Source organism: Hyaena hyaena, unplaced genomic scaffold, assembly GCF_003009895.1.
Source record: "Hyaena hyaena isolate Hyena2069 unplaced genomic scaffold, ASM300989v1 scaffold_66, whole genome shotgun sequence".
Taxonomy (NCBI): Eukaryota; Metazoa; Chordata; class Mammalia; order Carnivora; family Hyaenidae; genus Hyaena; species Hyaena hyaena.
The window spans coordinates 2,689,899-2,704,895 of NW_024080696.1; the positions used below are offsets into that span (position 1 = coordinate 2,689,899).

Below are 14,997 nucleotides of genomic sequence, written 5' to 3' on the forward strand. Positions count from 1 at the left end.
TTCTGTCTGTCTGTCTCTTTCTCTCTCTCTCTCTCTCTCTGCCCCTCCCCCACTCATTTGTGTTCTCTCCCTCTCCCTCCCTCCCTCCCTCTCTCTACCTCTCTCTACCTCTCTCTCTCTCTCAAATAAACATTAAAAATTTTTTTAAAAGTCTTTGGAAAAATGTCTAGTCAGAAACCCTGCCCAGTTGCCATTGAGATGTATGAGTTATCAGATAAATGACTTGCAGGTATTTTCTCCCATTCGATAGTAGATTGGTTTTTCATTTTGTCGTTGGTTTCCCTTGCTGTGCAAAGCTTTTTAGTTTGATGTAGTCCTACTTGTTTGTTTTTGCTTTTGGTGTCATATTAAAAAATTCATCACCAAGACGTATGTTAAGGAGCTTACCACTTATGTTTTCTTCTAGGAGTTTTGTGGTTTCAGGTCTTTTATTCAGTGCTTTAATCTATTTAAAATTTTTTGTGTGTGGTATAAGGCAGTGGTGTAGTTTTCTGTATGTGGCTCTCCAATTTCCCCAGCACTAATAATTGAAAAGATTGTCCTTGTGTATTCTTGGTCCCTTTGTTATAAATTAATTGACCGTATATTTGCAGATTTATTTCTGGGCTCTCTCTTTTGTTTCATTGATCTGTGTGTCTTTATGCTTATCTCATGCTATTTTAATTATTTTAGCTTTTTGATATAATTTTAAATAAGGGAGTCTGATTCCTCTAACTTTGTTCTTTTTCAAGATTGCTTTGGCTTTTGGGGGGGTCTTTTGTGTTTCCATACAAATTTTGCATTATTCTATTTTGGTTAAAAATACCATTGGAATTTTTATGGGGTTGTATGGAATCTATATATAGTTTTGATAGTGTGGACATATTAATAACGTTTGTCTAGTCCAGGAGCATAAAATATCTTTCCATTTATTTATGTCTTCATCAATTTCTTTCATTAATGTCTCAAATTTTCAGTATACAGTTCTTTCACTGCCTTGTTTAAATTTGTTCCTAGGGTTTTTGTTGTTCTTTGTTGTTGTTTGATGCAATTGTAAATGTGATTGTTTCAATTTCACTTTCTGATAGTTTATTATTAGTGTATGGAAACAAAATGGATTTTTGTGTATGTATTGATTTTGTGTGCTGCAACTTTACTGAATTTGTTTATTTTCAGGGTTTTTTATTTGTGGTATCCTAGGGTTTATATAGTATTATGTAATGTGCACTATTTTCTTTTTTCCTTTTCAATTTGATTGCCTCTTATTTTTCTTGCCTAATTGCTGTGCGTGGAATTCATTCCAATATTCTGTTGAACAGCATGGTGAGAGTGGACATTCTTACCTTGTTCCTGATCTCAGAGGAAAAGCTTTCAGCTTTTTATCATTAAGTATGATGGTATCTTTGAGCTTGTCTTATAGAGCTTTTGTTAAGTTGAAGCATGTTCTCTCTATATTCACTTTAAGAGTTTATCATGAACGGATGTTGAATTTTGTCATGTGCTTTCTCTGCTTCTATTGAAATGATCATATGATTTTTATCCTTCATTTTGCTAATGCGTTCTATCACATTGATTTACAGATGTCAAGCCATTCTTGTATCCCTGGAATAAATCCCACTTGATGGTGGTGCATGCTCCTTTCACAGTATTGTTGAGTTCAGTTTGCTGGTTGCTTTCTTGAGAATTCTTGTATCTGTGTTTATCAGTGATAACAGCCTGTAATTTTCTTTTTAAAAAAATTTTTTTTAACATTTACTCATTTTTGAGAGAGCATGAGCAGAGGAGGGGCAGAGAGAGGGTGAGACACAGAATCTGAAGCAGGCTCCAGGCTCTGCACTGTCAGCACAGAGGCTGACATGGGCTTGAACTTAAAAACAGATTCACAAACCACAAGATCATGACCTGAGCCAAAATCAGAAGTTGGTTGCTTAACTGACTGAGCCACCTAGGTGCCCCAAAGCTTTGTTGCTTTTGGAAGATAAATGTTTTGAGGGCTTGCCTTTTAGGTACATGTCTTAGAAGTTGGGGTTCATGATGTAAGATTCAAACCTTTTGCTCCACAAGGAAAAGCTCCAGGTTTTCAGGTCCTTTGCAGTGTGGATCACTATGCTGGGGGTAGTGTTTATGGTGAGATTATTTCCTAGCCTTTCTTCCCTGCTTCAGTATGTTCCTTTTTTTTTCCCCCTTTTTTCTTTTTTTTCTATTTTCCATTTGCCTGGTGTGTAGTCAGTTGACTTTAGGGGTTCCGTTGGAGGAATTCGTTCCATAGATAGCTGTCTATGGAACAGTTGACATAGTGTGTCCATGGGAGGAGGTGATTTCAGGATCTTCCTACGTTGCTCTCTTGAATCAGGTCATTTTGATCTTTTCGGTCTTTTTAGGGTCATTCCAGAGTACCCTTTACTCTAGGGCTAGATTAGCCTCCCTACTGAGCATAGCTTGCATGGCATCTCTGCTGAATGGCCTGTATATTCACTGGCGTCTCCTTAGTTTGGATGATGGGAACTGGAGTAATACTCAGTCTTGGGTGAGCCCTGGGGATTTTTCCACCCATAGCTCCAATTGTCTTTAACTTGCAAGCATGCTCACCCTTGTGGAGCTTCACCTTTTATAGACACACACATATTTCTTTATTTAGCCAAAGACTCTAGAGGCCCTTATCTAGATTTCTGGAGCTCTTAGGGTAGCTCCTTCATCTCAAGTACTCTGTAGTTGGCTTGGTTTCCCCAGGTTCCTTTCTGTGTCCCCAAATCAGTGAGTGAGACCTCTGTGGTACATTGGAGGTCTCACTCCTTGCTTTGCAATCCAGCAATGCCTTCCAGGCAGAAATCAGGGCAATTATAGGGCTTCCTTTCCTCAGGTATCACAGCACTCTGCTGTCTGTTCTCCAGTGTCTGAAAGCAGTTGTTTATATGTTTTGTGTAGTTTTTAAATTGTTAACAGTGGAGCTGAAGTCTAAACCTTGTTATTTCCTCATGGCTAGAAGCAGGAGTCCAATACATAATACTTTGTGAAATGAACAAGGGTCATAAGGCATTTTCCAATAAAAAAAAGCAATTGAAATATTTCTAGGGAAATAAAGTACTAGGCAGTGGGCACCTGGGTGCTCATTCGGTAAGCATTGGACTTTAGCTCAGGTTATGATCTCACGGTTCACGAGTTCGAGTTCTACGTTGGGCTCTGTGCTGACAAGCTCAGAGTCTGGAACCTGCTTCAGATTTGTGTCTCCCTTGCTCTCTGCCCCTCCCCCACTCATGCTGTGTTTCACAAAAATAAGCATTTAAAAAAAAAAAAAAGCACTAGGCAAGTAAATACCAGTTGTTACTATAATCATGTGATATGGTCATTATAAAAGAAATCTTTGACTTCATGACTTTGATTTCATTGTGCCAACTTAGTGCCCTTTCATTTAGTAAAAATGCAGTAATAGGTGGGAGGCATTGTCCTTGTGCCATTTGAAAAATTATGACAAAGATTATGTCTTGTATTACCCATGAGTTACCTCTACCTAGTCATTAATTGAGAAAGTCATTAGAAAGTATTTTCTGCCACCAGACCTAAATTTCTTACCTGTTTTGTTTAAACAAATTAAAAAAAAAAAAATCTTTCTTATATATACTCTATTATGAAACTTCAAAAACTTGGACCAGAAGTTTCCAGTATTCTTTTAATAAACGCTTAGGGGTTTTTGTTCATTTTTCTTTTGTTGTCTTTTTATTGTCCTCATTTGAAATTAAGTGCTATGGGTGTGACATTTCAGAGTTTGCCAAACTTGTGGAAGAATTCCGAAATTTTGGGGCAAAGCTTCTGCAGTCCACCAGTGGCCACAGCCATGGCACATTTGAATGGGTTGACAGCATGTTGGTTCGGGCTCTGAAGTCTGGAGATTGGCTTTTGATGGACAATGTTAACTTCTGCAAGTAAGGACCTTCTGCTTAATCACCAGATTGAAATTTGGGCTCTGATTGTCAAAGTAGAACCCTAGTTGGAAGCTCTGGTATTTTGAACCTGTTGTTTTCTTAACTAGAAGTGTATCTTCAGTGTCATTTGTAATCTTATCCCTGTGGTGAACAAAGGTAATTGGTCATTAGACAGCTGCAAGATTTTAGTTCTGTATGACTGTTTTGAGGTGAACTGAAGGCTAACAAAATTCAGTTACTTTTCCAATTTTTGAGGTAGACCTTTTTATTTAACTTCAAAAATTCTTTATTTAGAGTCATTCTTGAGTACAGGTTTTTGGAATGGAGGTACTTTTCCAGGGCAGACATTTAGAAAATGTGCACCTGCATATTGCTTTGATTCTAAAGTAGGGAAAAAGGGATCGTAAAACTACCATAGTACACAGCATAATAGAAACTACTCCAGGTTGGCTGATGGTTTCTCTACCATCAGCTTCATCTCTGGAGCATTTTTCAGAATGTTTTGAATTGAAACCCAGTTGCCTTTAAATTGATTTGATAATGTTGGGAAGTGGAGGAGATGTAAGGGAAAAGAGGAAAGAGTTAAAGATCACAGAACCATTTCCCTTAATTTTATGTATTTATTTAACAATATTTTGGGTATTTACTGCGTATGAATCTCTGAGCAGTGTGCCTTGGTCAGTGAAAGGGGGAGCAGATGGGGAGAGAGCACAATTCTACATGGGGGAGTTGTCCGTGCTGAAGGAGGACATGGGTCAGGATCAGTGGGAAGCCTGGGTAAGAAAAGTAGAATGTGTGCAGATGTCAGTCTGTCACCATTTCATTTGACTTCTCTCTGTGCAGCCCATCAGTGCTGGATCGTTTGAATGCTTTGCTGGAACCTGGAGGTGTTCTCACTGTTAATGAGAGAGGAATGATAGATGGATCCACTCCCACCATAACACCAAATCCCAATTTCAGGTATTTGTGCCTCTTAAGTTTCTGATTAAGAATTTGACCACCTCAATAGTGAAGGTGGACATTCCGTAGGACCTTATTACATATTATACTTATATATTCAGTCATAAGTATGTTCCCTCATTTATTGATTCAGTTAACATATATTTATGGAGGCTCTTCTATTTGCCAGACTCTTGGAGCATATCAGTAAACAAAAGGGGGCTCCTGGATGGCACACTTGGCAGAACATGCTACTCTTGATCTGGGGGTCATGAGTTCAACCCTCACATTGAGCACAAAGCTTACTTTAAAAAATAAAGTACAAAAAAGTAGGTGAGGTCTTTGTGGTGGGTTGGTGGTAAAGCGTAGAAGCAGGGTCGTAAGCTTTTTTGTAATACTTTAAGCAGGAGATATGATAGCTTACCGTGAGGGTAACTTGAGTAGGGACTTGCTGATCAGAAGTGTGGGCTGAGAGAAAGAGGAAACAAAGATGTTACCTAAGTTTTTGGCCTGAGTAATTGGATAAATATGAGAGCTGTTTACCGAGAAAGAGAAGAGTGGCAAAGGAGCAGGGTTTTTTTGTTTTTTTTTGTTTTCTGTTTTTCTGTTTCTTTATTTTTGAGAGAGACAGACATACAGACTATGAGTGGGGAAGGAGCAGAGAGAAACACACAGAATCCAAAGCAGGCTCCAGGCTCTGAGCTGTCAGCACAGAGCCCGACGCAGGGCTCAAACCCTTTAACTGTGAGATCATGACCTGAGCTGAAGTCAGATGCTTAATTGCCTGAACCTCCCAGGTGCCCTGGAGCATGATTGATATAGGGAAGGTCAGAAGGGAATCCAGTGTTTAATTTTGTAGATGTCAGATGGCTAGGTGGACATACTGCTACGCATTGAATATATGAAGGTACTTGTTTCAAGAATCACATTGCTCTCTTTTCTGATCTCTGTAGGTGAGTGAAAATGATGAATTAGGACTATTTGATTTGGGGAATATCTGAAAGTAAGAATTTTAATGTTCTTAGATAGCATTAAAGGTGCACTGGATAAGCACTATTTTCCAAGGTGAATAGGTTTAAAGAAACTGATTTTGCTGTATTCATGAATTTCGGCACAAGATAGAAGACAGATGAAAGTAGCAGACTTTGAGTCAATGGTACCTCTCTCGATAAGCTCCCTGAAGATGAGCCGCATAGGATGTGCCCTCAAACACTGTTGCTGAGCAGCCACGTCATTAGTTGCGACTAGGATTTTAATTTTTTTTCTTGGAATTGCTACATTACCAGACTTTTTCTCTCGATGGATCCTGTTCATGGAGAAATATCCCGAGCAATGAGGAATCGTGGACTTGAAATCTACATTTCAGGAGAAGGGGATGGGAACATCCCAGATGACCTGGATATGAAAGTTCTCCTGCACAGTCTTAGGTTGGTGGGGGACAGTGTGTGTGACACCCTCTTGGCTCTACACATGGAGATCCAGAGCACTGTTGTAGGTAAGGTGCTTGACTTCTGTGCCTCTGCGGAGTTTTTTTCTTACAGAAACTCATATGTTGGGGCACCTGAGTGGCTCAGTCAGTTAGGTGTCCAACTTTGGCTCAGGCCATGATCTCATGGTTCATGAATTTGAGCCTCGTGTTGGGCTCTGTGCTGACAGCTCAGAGCCTGGAGCCTGCTTCGGAGTCTGTGTCTCCCTCTCTCCCCCGACCCCTGCTCATACTCTGTTTCTCTCTCTCAAAAATAAACAAACATTAAAAACAACAATTTATTTTTTTTTTTATTTTTTAAAATGTTTTATTTATTTCTGAGAGAGAGAGAGAGAGAGAGAGAGCCTGAACAGGGGAGGGTCAGAGAGAGAGGGAGACACAGAATCCAAAACAGGCTCCAGGCTCTGAGCTGGTTGTCAGCACAGAGCTTGACGCAGGGCTCGAGCCCACGAACTGCGAGATCATGACCTGAGCCGAAGTCGGACGCATAACCGACTGAGCCACCCAGGTGCCCCTAAAAACAACAATTAAAAAAAAAATTCATGTGTTACTCCATTTAACTGATAGTCTAGAAGTTTTGTTTTTTTTTTTAATGTTTATTTTTGAGAGAGAAAGCATGAGTGGGGAGGGGTAGAGAGAGGGAAACAGAAGATCTGAAGGGGCTCTGCACTGAAAGCAATGAGCCCTAATTGGGGGGCTTGCACTCATGAACCGTGAGCCAAAGTTTGGATGCTCAAGTGACTGAGCCATCCAGTCTCCCCTAGTATAGAAGTTTTTAAATTTAGTGTAGCTACAAATAGAAATTACCAGAAAAGTCTTTAAAAATGTAGACGTGCAGGTACCTTACTTCCCCCTAAGAGACTGAGTTCTGCAAGTCTGAGTGAAGCATAGAAATTAGTATTTTAAAGAAGCTCCCCAGGTTAATTCTGATAGATTCATTCAGAGACCCATTCTCTGAGGAATACTGCTTTAGACATTGATGTGAAATTTGTCCTTATCTTCAGGATGGTCATTGAATCTTTTGAAGGTACAATAAAGAGGGAACTTTGAACTGTTGAAAACAACCAGGTGTTACTTTTTTTAAATGTCCAAATACATAGGAATAAGCAAGAATAATAACAAAGATAATTGATAATGCTACATGGACATCTGAAGCACTTATTGAGTAACCATTATGTGTTAGATACAATGTCAGTTGTTTGTTTAGTCTTCTTCACATTCGTTCTTCAAGAGATGTTTTCATTTTATAGCTAGGGTTCAGAGAGGTTGAATAACTCATCAAAGCCAAACAGTTAATAATGATAGGTGAGATTTGAAAGTAGTTCTGTTGGATTTTGAAGTGCATGGTCCTTCGTGAACACATGCTCTTCCTTTTGCCCTCATTGTATGTCAGCTTTAGATTTAAGAATATGTGACCAGGCTGTGCCATACTTGTAATTGTTGCTTTCCTGCACTATGCTTCTGACAGCCAGAAGGAGAGGCAGGGAGGCAGGAAAGGGAAAGAATAGGAATATTTCTACAAGTCCATTATGTGCTAGTGAGACTGTAATATCCACTTAGAAGACTGTTTGAAATAAGTGCCTGGGAGGCTCCTGGTTGGCTCAGTCGGTTAAGCGTCCGACTTTTGCTTAGGTCATGATCTCGCGGTTCGTGGGTTCGAGCCCCGCGTCGGGCTCTGTGCTGACTGCCAGCTCAGAGCCTGTAGCCTGTATCAGTCTGTGACTCCCTCTCTCTCTGACCAACCCCTGCTCACGCTGTCTCTCTCTCTCTCTCTCTCTCTCTCCTAGAAATAAATAAAAAACATTAAAAAAAAAAAAAAAAAGAAATAAGTGCCTGGGTGAATTTGAGTAGAACAAAGCTTGCTGTGAAGGTGAATTTATTTGTTTTCATTGGAGATTTTGCAGAATCTGTTGCTCATAGATGACCGTATTTTTTTCTTGATAGGTTCTCCAACATCATCCGTTTCAACTCTAATTCAGACAGCCTTGCTCATCGTGCAGTGTCTACAGCGAGGCCTGAGTTTAGACACAGCCTTTTCTCAAGTATGCTGGGAAGCATATGTCCGCTCCCAGCACTCACTGGAAAACCAAAAGGTACTGTAAAGTGTTTCAGACAGCCTTCTACATTAAAACACTCTACGTTATATAGGTAGAAGAAATTCTTTCTGTTGGCGGTAACTTTAATGAACTCAAAGTGGACTACTTTAGTTGCTTGGTAGTAGAGATCTGGTATCCCAAGTAATTTTCTGGGAAATAGGTTAAATGTAATATTTACTTTTTGAAACTTAGCCATCATCAGAAAAAGTGGAATTTAGCATATAATGTTGAAAATTGAAGGATGTGAAGGAGAGATGTTATGAGATGACAACATCTGTTGGGCCTGGAAGACTATTATCACTCTCGTCTGTGGTAATAGCACGTATATGTTGTTGCCTATATACTACGCGTTTTTATCTCCTACCAGCTTGTGCAGGCTTTACTGGAGAAACATCTTTTTTCTCTACGAGCACATGAAACCTGGGGTAACTCCATCCTTGCCATGGGCCTGTGGCCAGATTCTCTGCCCTCGGCTCTCTTTGCTACAGAAGATTCTCACCTCTCTAGAGTCCGAAGTGATGGACAGGTCTTAGTGTATTGCCTCAACAGGATGAGCATGAAAACCAGCAGCTGGGCCAGGTTAGTGGAGCCTTGAGGTTGTATCTCTTTGGCATCCTGACTTTTTTTTGGATGGTAATGGTCATGACCCAACATGTTTGACCAGAATTTAAAAAAAAAATTTTTTTTAATGTTTTATTTATTTCTGAGATGGGGGGGGGGCGGTGGTTGGCAGCGTGAACAGGGGAGGGTCAGAGAGAGGGGGAGACAAAGAATCCGAAGCAGGCTCCAGGCTCTGACCTAGCTGCCAGCACAGAGCCCGACACAGTGCTTGAACCCACGAACCATGAGATCACGACCTTAGCAGAAGTCGGATGCTTAACCGACTGAGCCACCTAGGCACCCCTGACCAGAATGTTGTATAGTCATTTATTACCCATCTGTCATAATTTCCTTGTTCATTGTGATATTCTTCCCTATTTATATGATTCACTTGATAATGTTTTAATTGTCCTTCTTTGAAGGGGACTAATCTTTTCCCCATTACCTCTTTGATCCATTACTTGCAAGGTTATTTTCTTGGTTCTTTGAAATATAAAATGTAAGTTCATTCTAGTGCTGACTTTGCCTTGCTATTCTAATCAATTTCAGGACTCAGCCTCTTACCTTACCAGACTTGGAGAAAATTATGCAGTCTTCTAACCCTGAAAGCTTGAAATTCAGTTCAGTCGAAGTGGATACTTACTGGATTGATGAACCAGATGTTCTGGCCATGGCTGTTAAATTGCTTATAGAGAGAGCAACTAATCAAGACTGGATGCTCAGAGTTAAATGGCTTTATCATTTAGCCAAGAATATACCACAGGGGCTTGGTGAGTCAAAAAGCTTACTTTGTATGATAAGTGAATATATTTACACCTACCCTTTTAGTGCCTCAGCAGCCGTGTTATTCTGTGAGGACACTGTTAAAATTATATCTGGAAGATCTCCTAGCAAGAAATTTGTGACCTGGCATTACTGTTTGTATAACAGAAATAATTAAGGAACATATCTGCCCTTAGATGTGTGCTAAGAGAAACTTTGCTCCCATGTAATTCTTAGCATTTCAGTATCCATCCACCTTTCTATAAAATCCAAAAGGAAAATGTGGTATATTATGTTACTGTCTATTTTTTTAACATGCTTCTCTGCTACTGCTGCACAACTGTACTATCTGGGAAAGGTTGCTTTTGGTAAATCCATTTCCCCTAAAAGCACATAAGAGACTTATTTTCATTCCAGTGCTCTAATTTTTCATGCTTAATTTATTTGTCCATTTTACACTTTAAGAGGAAAAATCCGACAGTAACAACATTGCATGGGTTGCAAAGTACAGGGCATGGAATTTGTTGGTAGAACTTGTTGCCTAAAGTAACTGAGTTTACATGAACCTTTATGTCCATGAGAAGTTAGCCATAAAAAGTGTATATTGTGTGGTATACGTGATCTGTCTAAAAACATAAAGAGAGAATTTGTAAATTCTTATCTGCATTGTCCTGTATGAGAGCTACTAGCCACAGATAGTCACTAAAATGTAAATACAAGTTAATGAAAATTAAATAAAATCTAATATCCAGTCCTTTGGGGTGCCTGGGTGGCTCATTCAGTTAAGCATCTGACTTCAGCACAGGTCATGATCTTGGTTCGTGGGTTCGAGCCCAATGTCAGGCTCTGTGTTGAAAGCTCAGAGCCTGGAGCCTGCTTCAGATTCTGTGTCTCCCTCTCTCTCTGCCCCTCCCCTGCTCACACTCTGTCTCTCTTACTCTCAAAAATAAATAAACATTAAAAAAATTTTTTAAAATCCCGTCCTTAGTTGTACTGGTCACATTTCAAGTGCTTACTAACATGAGACTAGTGGCTACTCTTCATAGTGCAGCTCTAGGATGTTTTCATCATTGCAGAAAGTTTACTTGGACAGCCCTGCTTTAGATATTCACATTTGCTTCTCTTTCCTCCACAGAATCAACACAGATTCATTTGGAAGCCAGTGCTGCATCGCTTAGGAATTTTTACTCAAATTCTCTCTCAGCTGGGGTCAGTAATGTCATCAAAATATTACAGCCAAATATAACAGGTACTGTCCCTGATTTGATTTTCAGTTCTCAACATAGTTTAGGAAACTGGTCTGTTGAGTTCATGGAAAAAGACCTGTCAGAATTACCACTGTAGTAATAGTAATATTTAGAAGACTCAAAGTATCCAGATGCAAATTCTTCTTTGTTAGGAACTATCAGTTTTGTCCTTTAGTTTTTGGAAGAGGGTGATCATACACAAGCATAGAAGAAAGAATACGGGAGTGGAAGGCTGGTCTCTGGTCCCAACAAAGCCACAGACTGCCTTGTTCATTTGGGACCCATCGTTTATACTCATTGCCTATGTTTAAAAAATATGGGACTTATGGGTACCTGGGTGGCTCTGTCGGTTAAGTGTCTGACTCTTGGTTTCGGCTCAGGTCATTATCTTGAGGTTCATGGGTTCAAGACCAGCATTGGGCTCTGCGCTGACAGTGTGAGGGCCTGCTTGGGATTCATTTTCTCCCTTCCTCCCTTTCTCAATCTCTCTCTCTCTCAAAATAAATAAACTTAATAGGAATGAGGAAATTAGGGAAGTTTTGACAGAACCAGGTTTTTAATTTCCCACCTCATCTTCATTTGATTTTGATCAAAATGTATCATTGCCATTTGGTTTAGAAGAAAAATATGCATGGTGCTTTTGTGCTAAACCAATTACCTTATCTACGCTAAAGGTAACGAGGTAAATGTTGGGAAGAAATCAAACAGTAGAGAAACTACCGTAGTGGTCCTGTTGTGGCTGAACTGAATCATGGCTTCCCAAGTCTGTGAAGTATTGGTCACAGGGAACACAGTTCTAGAGTAGAGTAGCAGGGTGCTCGCTTCAGCAGCAGATACACTGCAGTAGAGTAGCATGTTCCCTTTTTAGCAGATAGCAAGCATTTGCCCATTATTGGAACATACTAGGTATGCCTTTCTCTTCCTTTTCAAATGTGAGCTCTGGATTGTGTGGTCTTCCTGGATTTTGGAATATGGGCTCCCTCCTTCATGTACTTTGCTGTTCACAGTAGGTGTTCGTTAGTCTACTGTATGGTGGATACCTTTAAAACTTGTGCTCCACTGACCTACCAGCCATCATCAATTTAATGTTACCATTGTTTTGTCTTATCTCCCTTCCTTGGGTTCTCACAGCCTCTGGAGAAGGGTCAGATTTGATCACTGCTGCTTTACAGAAGTGTCAAGTTGTAAGCCAAAGAAGTGTGAGGTAGCAACAGACACCACATTCTGTGATGGTAAAGAAATGGCTTTTGGCTTTTAAACAGAAAAATCTTGAGTTGTTTTTCTTACTGAAGACAATCAGTGAGATATGTATTCATTCATTTTTCTACCATGTATGTTAGGTTTTTTTGTTTTTTCGGTTTTTTTGAGGTTAATAACCATGGATTCGGTGATTAAGCTCATGGATTCTTTTCAGCTGTGGGACCTGAGCAAGTGAATGTATTGGTCATAATGCTTATGTTGTAACAGGAATTACCTTTGTTCTAAAGCAAAATGAATTTGGGGTGCCTGGGTGGCTCAGTCGGTTAAGCGTCTGACTTCGGCTCAGGTCATGATCTCATGGTTCGTGAGTTTGAGCCCTGCATTGGGCTCTGTGCTGACAACTAGCTCAGAGCCTGGAGCCTGTTTCAGATTCTTTCTCCCTCTCTCCCTGCTCACGCTGTCTCTCTCTCTCTCTCTCTCTCTCTCACTCTCTCTCACTCAGAAATAAAACATTAAAAAGAATAAAGCAGAATGAATTTTCAGAATTAGTAGAAATTTTGCATTTAGAAAGGAAATAATATACAAGCAATTGAAAGTTACTTTTCTAGTATTATGGGCTGAAGTCAGCATTTTCCTGTTCTTATCTTACCCATCAGGACTGAATGTGATCAAATTAGGACCAAGAAAAATCTTCGAACTGAAATTTGTGAGGCAAAGAATTTAACTCCCAAATTCTATTTTTTCTGTTTTTTAAACCAGATGAATTTGTGATCCCTTTGGACCCCCGGTGGAATATACAAGCTTTGGACATCATTAGAAATTCGATGGACTTTGACCCACAAACCGACCAGCCTGAGCAGCTCTTTGCCCTTTTAGAGTCTATTGCAAACAAGTAAGTGAAGCCTGCTATTCTGGGCAATATTTGCTTCACTGTACACCATCGCTTCATGGATCATACCTTTTCTATACTCTGTCACATTAGGTTACATGTATGTAATCTTTTGAACGTAAGAAGAGGTGGGATGTTAGGCGGGATGGCCTTCATCACCAGCTCTACTTCATGCTCCATGCTTAGTGAAGTAATTCCGACTCTGATGTCAAAATGCCTATAAATTTTGCAAGTTTGACGCTTTAAGAGATACTAGCTTAACATTAATGTTGTGTTTATTTTAAAGTTAATCCTTTATCATAGGATAGTTATGTTTCTTTTGTTTTCTGTTCATGATTCTTGGCAGCTCCTCCCATTTTCACCTACTCATTCTCTCACGGGTCCTGTCCTCAGCCTTGTGTCCACATCATTTTCCATCCTATGCTGCAGACATATGTAGCCTCTGCATGCTTATATACACACTCAACATATAAATTTACCTAGTTGTTATATAAGCTGGTCTTTCCTCACATTTAATGAAATAACCAGAGTATTTTTTGATTAATTTAATTTTTTGATGTACATCCAAGGTAGCATATAGTGCAACAATGATTTCAAGAGTAGGTTCTTTAATGTGCCTTACCCGTATAGCCAATCCCCACCACCAACCCCTCCAGTAACCCTGTTTGTTCTGTATATTTAAGAGTCAGAGTATTTTTTTAATTGACCCATCAGTGTTAATGTAATACATTTTTAAAAATAATTTTATAAATGAAGTATAATGTACATTAAGGAAAAGTGCATTATTACTAATAATGAGTGTATTTGGTTTTCATGAATTTTTCCAAAGAGAACTCGTGCATGTGATGTGAACTAGCATCTCAAAGGTTCCCTTGTCTCCCCTCCACTTGTGCCTCCCCAGATAACTTTTAACACCAGAGATTAATTTTACGATGCCCACTTTCAAGAATTCCCATGCTGTTTGTCAGATCATGGCAGAGCAAGGGTGAGGCCTGGCAGTCTTCCTAGGTGCAGCTTTTCCCAGCCATCTGTCTTCTGCCCGCTGCCACTCCCAAGTCAGTCCTCTCATCACCTTCAACTCCCTCTCTAGTCCAGAATTTGCAGGGGCTGGAGAGGAATGGCAGGTTGAAGTAGATTGATGTGCCAAGTGTTCTCAAGATTTTGGCAGGTAGAGGATGTGATTGCAAAGTAGTATTCACCAATAACCAAAACTATTTATTATGTTACTGAATCTCATTTCAGGACAATCATATATCTTGAACGGGAAAAACGGATATTTACTGAAGCAAATTTGGTTTCTGTTGGCGGCAAAAAGTTAAGAAATAGTGTTTTGAGAATGTCCTTTGAATTCCATAAAGGTGAGAAGTTTACCCTTTTGTATTCTTGAGTTGGTGCATCTGATCACATAGTGTCGCTAAAGTGAAGAGACCTTGAGCAGCTGCTGCCATTTCACTGATACTTTTTGGTTTGCTGGACTGAGTTTAAACAAACACATCCCCTATTCAGTAGTAAGGACTAATTGCTTTTACCTGTCTTTGATTTCATTTACATTTTGTAGCAACCTTATGTGGTGTAGGTCCATGCTGTTCAAGAAGAAAGGGAGGTACAGAGATACTCAAGGTCAAATCTCTAGCAAGTAACAGCTAGAATTTGAAATCTAGATCTGTTGGCTCAAAGAGTTCATGCTCCTAAGTATTTGGTTATAGGTTCTTTCTTCATTCTTTTTTTTTTGTTTTTAAAGTTTTAAAATTTATTATTTTTTTATTTAAAAAAATTTTATATTTATTTATAATTGAGACAGAGAGAAACAGAGCGTGAGTCGGGGATAGGTAGAGAGAGAGGGAGACACAGAAACTGAAGCAGGCTCCAGGCTCTGAGC

At 39.6% G+C, this 14,997-nt stretch overlaps 1 protein-coding gene across 1 annotated transcript in view; it reads left to right on the plus strand.

The window, feature by feature from the left end:
* Positions 1-14,997, plus strand: part of MDN1 (midasin AAA ATPase 1) — a 170,583-nt gene that overhangs the window by 94,174 nt on the left and 61,412 nt on the right. The window contains 9 exon segments of the mRNA XM_039232166.1: positions 3,740-3,899; positions 4,743-4,859; positions 6,125-6,333; positions 8,269-8,417; positions 8,788-8,999; positions 9,570-9,790; positions 10,918-11,031; positions 12,989-13,121; positions 14,361-14,476. Coding sequence (XP_039088097.1) covers positions 3,740-3,899; positions 4,743-4,859; positions 6,125-6,333; positions 8,269-8,417; positions 8,788-8,999; positions 9,570-9,790; positions 10,918-11,031; positions 12,989-13,121; positions 14,361-14,476 — 1,431 coding nt within the window.